Below are 10,583 nucleotides of genomic sequence, written 5' to 3'. Positions count from 1 at the left end.
TACCTTCTTCCCATTGGAGGAGAAGCCAACACTGCTGTCTGAAAATAAAACAGAATGAGATGAGAAGCAACCCTTTGGAGACATTACAATTCGATCTGGACTCAGTGAAGGCTGATCAACATGAAAGATGTAGCTGAATCTTTCGAAAGCAGAGCTGTGTCTTAGTCATCTTTTAAAAGATATCAGTGCAATGCTTTCTGAATTGTCCCTCTCAATCAACACAGAAACTTCAGAAGATTGAATTTAGAAACCTTGCTCTGGCTGAAGCCTGCAATTTGCACTCAGGTCAATCAGACAGAGGGTCAGTTTTTAGGATGCAGGTCATTGCAAAATCTTCAGCTGGCCTTCTTAATCTTATCAGCCTTTGCATCACTTGCCCAGCTGTTGTACATGAAAAGACAGGAGTGAACCATGCAGATGACATACATTTGGGTTTTTGCTGCTAGTTCCAGACAGCTCATTTGTCTGGATGGCTGGTTTTTGGAATGTATTACATGCCAACAGCATGGGTACAATTCCCAGACCAGCTGAGTACCCTGAAAACTGCTCCTTTGAACCTTTCCCCTCTCCTGATGCGTGGTGACTGTCAAATTAAAATACCATCCAGTCCCCGCTCTCTCTCTCTCTCTCTCTCTCTCTCTTTCTAATAAGAGAGCAGGATGATGGTCTGGTAGAATATGACCATTTGCTGTTCGTTCCCTTCAGACAAAGATTAGATTGTGTTCAGAGAGACAGATTTCATTGTACATAAGGCCAAGTTCTGTTCAAATGCCCCTTGTGGTTTTTCACAGGTATCCGTGTGATAATTGCAAGCTCATCTTCCTGAGCAAGAATATGATATGCAGTGCTTTTATATTCTCTCTCATCTCAAATCAGGGGGTAGTAACATTTGGCATATCTACCTTGATTATGTAAAGAAAACAGGACAGTTTTTCTCTCTCTCCACTGATGATGCCAGACCTGCTGAGTTTCTCCAGAAATGTCTGAATTTATTTCAGATCTCCAGCATCTGCAGTTCTTGGTTATATGTCAAAATTATCTATGCCTGCCTTAATTACATATAAAATGCATGTCCCACTGCCCTTTTCACACACAAAATGTATATACTTATGCAAAAAAAAATTTGGGAAGAAACCACCATCATAACCCAACCACAAACACATACAACTATATTTTTTTCATTCATTCACAGAATGAAGGCATCCCTAGCCAAGCAGCATTTATTGCCCAGCCCGAACTGCCTGGAGGGATGTTCAGAGTCAACCACAGAGCTGTGGGTCTGGAGTCACCTGTAGGCCAGACCAGGTAAGGATGGCAGTTTCAGGGCGTGGAATGCATTGCTGGAGAGGGTAGTGGAGTCGGCCTCATTAGGGGCATTTAAGCGGCTATTAGATAGGCATATGAATGATAGTATAAGGTAGCGGTGGAGGTTAGATAGACCTTAGGTTTAGGGTAAAAATTCGGCACAACATCGTGAGCCGAAGGTCCTGCACTGTGCTGTACTGTTCTACGTTCTATGTTCTACGTTCTACGTTCCACGTTCCACGTTCCACATTCTGTGTTCCTTCCCTAAAGGACATCAGTGAACCAGTTGGGTTTTTCACAACAATCGACAATGGTTTCATGGTCATTGGACTCTTAATTCCAGATATTTATTGAATTCAAATCCTGTGGCAGGATTCAAAACCAGAACATTACCTGGGTCTCTGGATTTACAGTCCAGTGATAATACCATTAGGCCATTCCCTTTCTGATTGCTCTGTGTGTTTGCTCTGGGTCACTGACGACATATAAATCATCTCCAAATCCTTTACCCTATCTGCAGAAGAACAAAGGGACAGAGCAGGGGATCTGGGTCTTGTTTCTGTTTGGCTGGTTTACTGTCCATTCCCTCATATTTGTTGGAGATTTCTTTTGGCAGACCCTTTGTTCCCTCACACTCCTGTCACTGCAAGCATTGTGGTATTTCTCTGTTCAGAACTGGCCACATACACAGGCATTTCCATAGCAGCTGGAATCATGCTACTGTCGGAACTGAAATAATTCCCCCCTCTCCCCTCAATTGTAGCATTGAAGAAATGAGATCTTTACCAGCATCTGCTCTCTTCTTGATGGTGACCACTGAATAAACCAGATCTGCAGCCATGTTTTCTACAAAGAAGTAAAGTGCATACGGAAACACACATCAATCAGACAGCTTCACTATAATGGGCTAAATGACACATGGATCAGATAGAGAGACAGATTATCAATTCATAGATGGATAATAAATTCGAGAGATAGATAGACAAAGTTCAGAGATAGATTTGATAGACAGACGGACAGACAGATAGATAGATAAATAGATAGATAGATAGACAGACACTTTAAAACAGAGATAGATAGGTTATTGATTAGTCAGGGGGATCAAAGGTTACGGGGAGAAGGCAGGAGAATGAGGTGGAGAAACATATCAGCCATGATCGAGTGGCAGAGCTAATTTGATGGGCCGAATGGCTTAATTCTGCTCCTATATCTTATGGTCCTTTGGTCAAATCTGGATTGAAAGATGCACAGATAGATAAAAATACATACAGACAGATATCATTTGGGATCGTTTCTACGACTACTCAAAAGACTGCTGTACAGAAAATGTGCTTCTCTTCATTGTCATTTGCTCAGGGCAAATGTGTATCTGAGGAACTGGACCTTTGTACAAAATCGCTCATTGTAACCAACATCAGTTCGATTTCTCAACACCAGAGTACTGCGCCCTCAGTTTCCAATGTGACTGAAATAAAATAAGCATTGGTGTGTTAGGTAAAACACCCTGATGGAGGTCTAATCACAGGATATTAATAGCAGGAGCTGGCTGGAAAGACACTGGTTGAAGATAAAGGTCGACAGCACAGAAGATGGCCCTTCAGCCCATCAGGTCTGTGCCAGTCAAAAGCAACCACCTCCCTATTCTCTAATCACATTTCCCCAGCACTTGGCTCCATAGCCTTGGCATCGCAAGTGCACCTCTAAATCTTTCTTCAATGTGATGAGGGTTTCTGCCTCTACCACCCTGACAGGCAGTGAGTTCCAAATTCCCCATCACCATCTGGGTGAAAATATTTTCCCTCACATTCCCCTCTAAACCTCCTGCCCCTGACCTTCAAACTATTCCCTCCAACACCCCAGTCATTGATCCCTCCAAGAAGGGGGAAAGGTTTCTTCCTGTCTACCGTATGTCTGCCCCTTATCATTTTATATATCTCAAGCGAGGAGGAGTTAGCATCTTTGAGGGTGAAAGGGATTGAAGTGTCTGGGGGAGAAAGCAGAGAACCAGGGATTGAGTTGGATGGTCAGCCGTGATCCTATCGAATGGGTGGGGCAATGGACAGGCTGAATGGCCTCTTCGTTTCTATCGGAACCAGGGACTGATTTAAGTGGTCAGCCATGATCATAATGATTGGCAGAAGAGGATAGAAGGGCTGAATGGCCTCTTCGTTTCTATTGGAACCAGGGACTGAGTTAAGTCATCAGCCATGATCATAATGATTGGCAGAAGAGGATAGAAGGGCTGAATGGCCTACTCCTGTTTCCTAGCTTCTGTCCTGACCCCTCAGCCTCCACAGCTCCAAGGAAAACCGCCCCATTCTAGCCCATCTGACAGCTCGGACGTTTGTCCAGAATTCCTCCCAGGTTATGGTGCACCGTCACAGTATGGGGCTCTTTAATCACACCGATTCAATGGCACTCACCAGCATTGTGTGCTGCTCCAATTACTGCATACTCCAGATTGCCGGCTGCTGCCCCTTCACCAGAAGCTTGGGATCTATTTCCAGTAGAAACGGGAAGGGAAGGAAGTTGTCATGTCAAACACAATGCTTTCAACACCACGCTCAGCTTCAACAAAACAACAAAGCTATCACGGAAAATACAAAGCCCAGTGAGACCCTGTTATTCCTTGGTCCCACGTCCCTGGTTTCCATCCGAACATGGAGCTTTCTCACCCTCAAGGAGCTGCCCAATTCCCCATCTGGTTTTCACTAATGTCATTTGAGGAAGGGAATCTGCCGTCCTTACCTGGTCTGGCCTGCATGTGATTCCAGAAGCTGGTTAACTATAACTGCCCTCTGGGGCAGTTAGGGATGGGCAATAAATGCTGGCCCTGCCAGTGACACCCACATCCCTGTGAATGAATAAAAGCCACCTGGGACCTTCCAGGCGTAAGGTTTCCTGGTTTGTTAGGCTCATGTTAAAAGGATACGGTAATAAGAACATAAGAACGAGGAGCAGGAGTAGGCCGTCTGGCCCTTCGAGCCTGCTCCGCCATTCAATAAGATCATGGCTGATCCTTTCATGGACTCAGATCCACCTACCCACATTCTCACCGTATCCCTTAATTCCTTTATTGTTAAAAAAAATCTACTTTTTTTTTAAAAGCGTTTACTGAAGTAACGTCAACGACTTCACTGGGCAAGGAATTCCACAGGTTAACAACCCTCTGGGTGAAGAAATTCCTTCTCAGTTCAGTCCCAAATCTGCTCCCTCTAATATTGAGGCTATGCCCTCTTGTCCTAGCTTCACCTGCCAGTGGAAACATCCTCTCTACTTCTATCTTATCCATTCCCTTCAAAATTTCATATGTTTCTATAAGATCCCCCCTCAATCTTCTGAATTCCAATGAATATAATCCCAATCTACTCAGTCTCTCCTCATAAGCCAACACCCTCAACTCCGGAATCAACCTAGTGAACCTCCTTTGCACCCCCTCTAGTGCCAGTACATCCTTTCTCAAGTAAAGAGACCAAAACTGCACACAGTACTCCAGGTGTGGCCTCACCAGCACCTTGTACAGCTACAGCATAACCTCTCTGCTTTTTATTTCAATCCCTTTAGCAATGAAGGACAAAATTCCATTTGCCTTCCTAATTACTTGTTGTACCGCAGACCTACCTTCTGTGATTCATGCACAAGGACACCCAGGTCCTTCTGCATAGCAGCATGCTGCAACTTTTTACCATTCAAGTAATAATCCTTTTTACAATTACTCCTACCAAAATGTATGACTTCACATTTATTTACATTGTATTCCATCTGCCAGACCTTTGCCCACTCACTCAATGTATCTATGTTCCTCTGCAAAGTTTCACAGTCCTCTGCTTCCCTCTTCGTACTCTTTCCCGAAGAGGAATCGGGATAACAATGTAAAATATAAAAGCTGCAGTTTCATCCCCTTGCCTCTTGGGCTGTGACACAGTCGAGGAATTGCCTGCAGGGAGAGAGAGAACATTCTCAGCATATTGCACTGTTACAGACAGGAGCTGCCAAGACCTTTACTCAGTCATAAACACAGAACAAACACATCAATAGATGAGAATTGTCAAACCCATCTTAATGCACATTAACCAGCTGTGAAAGGGATAGGGTGAGGGTTAGGGTTAATGTGTGAGTGAGGGCCAAGGTTAGAATTAGGGCGAGGGTTAGGGTTAGAGATAAAGTTTCGGGTTAGGATTCGGGTTAAGGATTGGTTTAGGGTTCAGGTTAGCCTAAGGGTTAAGGACTGGTTGAGGGTTAGGTTTAGCATTAGGGTTAAGGATTGGTTGAGGGTTAGTGTTGGGTTAAGTTTACGGTTGGGGTGAGGCTTAGTGTTCAGTTTAGGATTAGGTTTAAGTTTAGGGTTAGTGTTCGGGTTTTAGTCAGTATTTGGCTGAGAGCCAAGATTAGAGTTAGTATTAGGGTTGGGTTTAGGACTAGATTTTAGTTTAAGGTTAGATTTGAGTTTAGGCTTAGGGTTAGGATTAGCGGAAGGGACTCGAGGGGGCTGAATGGCCTCTTCCTGCTCCTGGTTCACATGATCTTATGTCCCTCCTCTTCTCTGAGGTGACACGGAGTGGGGCTAGTGATCACATTTACCCGATCCAGGAGGCTAACTTTGTGAGTGCTCTTCCTCCCTACTGTCAGGAACACGGCCTACCCCAGTTCCTGACCCATCACCTCCTTCCCCGGGTCCCCCACCCTCACGCTGTTCAGCTGAAAAGGTTACACTGGGGCGGGGACGGCAGTGCCATGCCCCGGGGAACAACTCATCCCCGTGGGACGTTACAGACCTGTGTCCCTCCTCCGGTGGACGAACCACACCGACGCGATCAGGCCACCGAACAGCAAAACTGGGACGTGCGAGGCCGCGATCTCCGTGGAATAACTCCGAGCTGAAATCCAACAACAATATCCGGCTCACGTTAACAAATTCACCGGGAAGTTTTACCACATCAGCCCTGTGTGAGGTACACGGTTAGCATCAGACTAACTAACCCCTGCAGATACGTAACTCCCTGCCACTATGGAGAGTCACACAGGGTGGAAGAATTTGGCCCATTGAGCTCCCTGCACCGAAACCACTTTCTCGCACCAGCCCCTGATAGCCTTGAATGTTTTGACACTTTGAGTGCTCATCCAAGTACTTGTTAAAGGTTATCAGGTTTCCAGCCTCAACTACCCTCCCAGGCAGTGCAGTCCGGAACACCCACCACCCACTGAGTGAAACAATCCTCAAATCACCCTCTATACCTCCTGCCTTCTACTTTAAAATGAATCTTGCCTTATTATTCACCCTTGCACTCAGATGAACAGCTGCTCGCTACCCCCCGTCCCCCATCGCCGTCCCTGAACCTCAGACTTACACACCTCCGTCAGTTCCCCCTCAGCATTCCCTGCTCCAAAGAAAACAGCCTGATCTTATGGAGCCTCTCTTCATCGCTGAAATGCTCCACCCCAGGGCAACATCCTGGTGAATCGCCTCTGCATGCACCTCTCCATAAGACTTATACTTCCAGATTTTTATTGCGCTCAAATTCTGCCATCGGGTATGAGTGGGATTTGAACTGGGATCTTGGGAACATGACCAAGGTAGTTGGATTAATAACCTCACGATAATACCATCCAGCTGTCACCTTCCCAATTGAGATGGTTAATTTTTTTGACTGGCACAGACTGGATGGAGCGAATGGCCTTTCTCTGTGCTCTGTCTATGTTTGATCTGACTGTCACTGTTACCTCGTAGCGTGAATTCGATATAGTCGCTGGTCACGTTAAAAATGGTGCCGTTGGTTCCGTCGTTGATCGCTGCACGGTGATAGCTCCCGACATTGTCTCTTCGGAATGAATGAATAACCAGCTCACCACCATCGGCAGTCACATGGGAGCTCGCACTGCCGTTTCTTAGCGGCACGTTGTCACGGCACCAAATGAACTGGGGCTCAGTGCCTTCCCTCACCAGGCACCGGAGAACAAGGCGGTCCCCGGGCTGTATCTCAGTCCCGTTGGTGCGGGATATCAGCACAGCATCTGTGACAGGAACTGAGGAGAAAACACACCGAGTTCAAAAACCATGGAGTTCGCTCATCGATTGAGACTATCAGTGGGGACCAGTTTAATGCAAATAATTTAAAAGAGTTAAGCAGTTCGATGGAGTCAAAAGCTAATGCAGACTTTAATTCCATTCCAGTTACCAACACCATTGACAGAGAATCTAACCACTGTCCCTTAATGTTCAATGTTGTTGCCATCACTGAATCCCCCAATATCAACTTCCTGGGGAGTTACCATTGAGAGAGTCATTGAGTCATACGTCGTAGAAAAGGCCCTTCGGCCCATTGAGTCGGCACCGACAATAACTGCCACTAACAAAAGGCACGCGAATCCCATCTCCTGCACGTGTCCCATATCCTTGAATGTTATGTCAAGTGCTCATCCAAGTATATTTTAGAGATCAGAAGCTTTCTGCCCTCCATTACCTTCCCAGGCAGTGCATTCCTGATTTGCAACACCCTGTGAGTGAAAAAGACTTTTTTTCTCAAATCCCCACGGTATCTCCTGCCCCTGAAGTAAAACTATGCCCCCTTGTGATTGACCCCTCAAGAGAGAAACACTTTCACTCTTTTCACCCTGTCCAAACCCCTCATCATCATAAACAGCTCAAATATGTCCCTCCTCAGTCTTCTCTGCTCTAAAGAAAACAATGCAAGCCGATTTTTGCTCAATAACTACAACCCAGGAAGCACCTGGCAAACCTTCTCTGTACCTCCTCTCGTGTTACCACATCCTTCCTGTAATGAGGTGACCAGAAATGCACACAACACTCCAGAAAGTAACCGTCGCTCCTTGATCGTTCAATGGTGTTATCATCACTGAATTCCCCCGCTATCAACATCCTGGAGTTTATCATTGACCAGCAACTAAACTGGATTATAGCCAAATAAAGACTGTGGTACAGGAGCAAGTCAGAGGCTGGCAATCCTGCAGTGAATAATTCACCTCCTACCTTCCTAAACCCTGTCCCCCATCGACAACACACAAGTCAGGAGTGTGATGAAATACTCCCACTTGCCTGGACACTCAAGAAACTTGACACCACCCAGGACAAAGCAGCCTGATTGATTGGCACTAGATCCACAAGCATCCCTCCCTCCATCACTGATGCTCAGTAGCAGCAGTGTGTACCATTTACAAAATGCACTGCAGACATTCAACAAAGATTCTCCAGATAGCACCTTCCAAACTCACATCCACTTCCATATAGAAGGAAAAGGGCAGCAGATACATGGGAACACCACCTCCTGCAAGTTACCCTCTGAACCACACGTGGAAATACGTCAGCCGTTCCTTCAGTGTCGCCTGGTCAAATTCCTGGAATTCCCTCCTTAAGGACACTGTGGGTCTACCTACAACAGATGGACTGCAGTGGTTCAAGAAGACAGCTCACCACCACCTTCTCAATGGGGCATCGAGGGAGAGGGACAATAAATACTGGGCTGAGCCCATGTCCCACAGTGGATAAATAACTCTTAATGTTGTCAGCATGTTTCTCATCATTCACCAAACATTGCATCCTGTTTGTTGTATATAATTTAAGTTCAATTCGTTCTTAGATTCAGGAAGTGAGAAACAACATCAGCCATGGTGAAACTGGATGGCTCTTGAAATCCTGCTGAACAGAGACAAAAGGGTGTCGTTAGGAGAAGGAAATCAGCCATCCTTCCCAAGCCTGGAACTCCATGTGACTCCAATCCAAAAGTGAAGGGAATTATTTCTAATTGCCCTCCAAAAGGGCTAAGCAAATCATTCCCTTCTCAGAAATTTGTTTTTTTTTTTGACAGTATTCTTACTAAACCACAATTCAATAAATAAACACTCAAAAACACCCCACTCACCCTGATAATCATCGACACTTGACCGATCACCTCCTTTTACTCTCTAAACTCCTGGTGTTCTGTCCACAATCAACACTTTGTTCATTAATGTAACAGTCTTTGATATTTTGGTCAGAAGACCAGGAGAGATCGGGACAGGAGTTGGTTCTCCAGTGAAATATCCAAACAAATATTCAAGGGGTGGGAAAGACTTTTGGAAATGACAGGGTGGGAGACAGTGTGGGTGATGTAGCTCTGTATGAGATGGAAAATGTATGGCAGCAATAAGCGTGATCTCGAATCAGATGGTGTAGAATCTATTCTGGGCGGAGTGAAGGCGAAACTGGCTAGAGTTTAGAAGAATGAGGGGAGGCATGGATCCTCATAAAAAACCTTAAAAATTCTAAGCGATGTAGATAGGGTAAACAGAGGAAGGATATTCTTGATGAACAGTATGGGAAGTCCAGAACCAGGGAGTCACAGCCGAAAGGTGACGTGGTAGGATTGAGATGCGGAGAAATGGCTTCACCCAGAGAGTGGGAAGTCTGTGGAATTCTCTGCCACAGAAAGCAGTCAGGGACAGAACATTGAATGTTATTCAGAAAGGAAATGGATAGAGTTCTTAAGAGCTAAAGGGGGAAAGCAGCGAACAAGGGACTGAGTTGGATGATCAGCCACAATCCCAATGATTGGGTGGGGCAGGCTGGAAGGGCCAAATGGCCGACTCCAGTTCCTATTTTCTGTGGTTTTATGTTAACAGGATGTAGAATTGGATAATCTGCCATGGTCATGTTGAATGGTTAAGCAGACTTGAAGCACTGAGTGCTCCTATATTCTCGGAGCCAAACTTTTGACATAGCAAGCTTTAAGAAATAGATTGAACTCCTCGACTTTATTTACCCAGTTCCATTTTGCTTTTCTATGGAGTTTAATTCAGGTAAATGAGAGATGTTACATTTTGGTAAGGCAGACCTGGCCAGGACTTTGACAGTTAATGGTAGTGCCCTGGGGAGTGGTACTGAAGCTAAAGACTTAGGGACTCTGGTATATAGTTCCTTGAAAATGGAGTTGCGGATAGGCAGGGTGTTGAAGACGACGTTCGGCACGCTTGCCTTCATCGGTCAGAGCATTGAGTATAGGAGTTGGGACGTCATATTACGGCTATACAGGACATTGGTGAGGCCATATTTAGAGTACTGTGTACAATTCAGTTTGCCCTGCTACAATTCAACTGCAAAGGGTGCAAAAAGATTTACAAGGATGTTACCAAGACTGGAAGTTTTGAGTTATAACAAGAGGATGGATAGGTTGGGACTTCTCTCTCCTGGGGTATAGGAGGTTGAGGTGTGACCTCATGGAGATTTATACAATCATGAGGGGAAGAGATAAGGTGAATAAAGCCAAGGTCTATTCCTTGGGTAG

General features: G+C 45.4%; 1 protein-coding gene across 1 annotated transcript in view; it reads right to left on the bottom strand.

Annotated features, from left to right (window-relative positions):
* The window catches only part of LOC109929819 (Fc receptor-like protein 2), a 37,639-nt gene that overhangs the window by 2,988 nt on the left and 24,068 nt on the right, over positions 1–10,583 (bottom strand). Inside the window, 7 exon segments of the mRNA XM_048621008.1 lie at positions 4–38; positions 2,092–2,151; positions 3,729–3,802; positions 5,212–5,242; positions 6,081–6,182; positions 7,027–7,329; positions 9,206–9,212. Coding sequence (XP_048476965.1) covers positions 4–38; positions 2,092–2,151; positions 3,729–3,802; positions 5,212–5,242; positions 6,081–6,182; positions 7,027–7,329; positions 9,206–9,212 — 612 coding nt within the window.

Source organism: Rhincodon typus, unplaced genomic scaffold, assembly GCF_021869965.1.
Source record: "Rhincodon typus isolate 14 unplaced genomic scaffold, sRhiTyp1.1 hic_rhity00000051, whole genome shotgun sequence".
In the NCBI taxonomy this organism is placed as follows: Eukaryota; Metazoa; Chordata; class Chondrichthyes; order Orectolobiformes; family Rhincodontidae; genus Rhincodon; species Rhincodon typus.
Note: the sequence above shows the minus strand (reverse complement) of the source record. Positions and strands in the feature narration are given on the sequence as shown.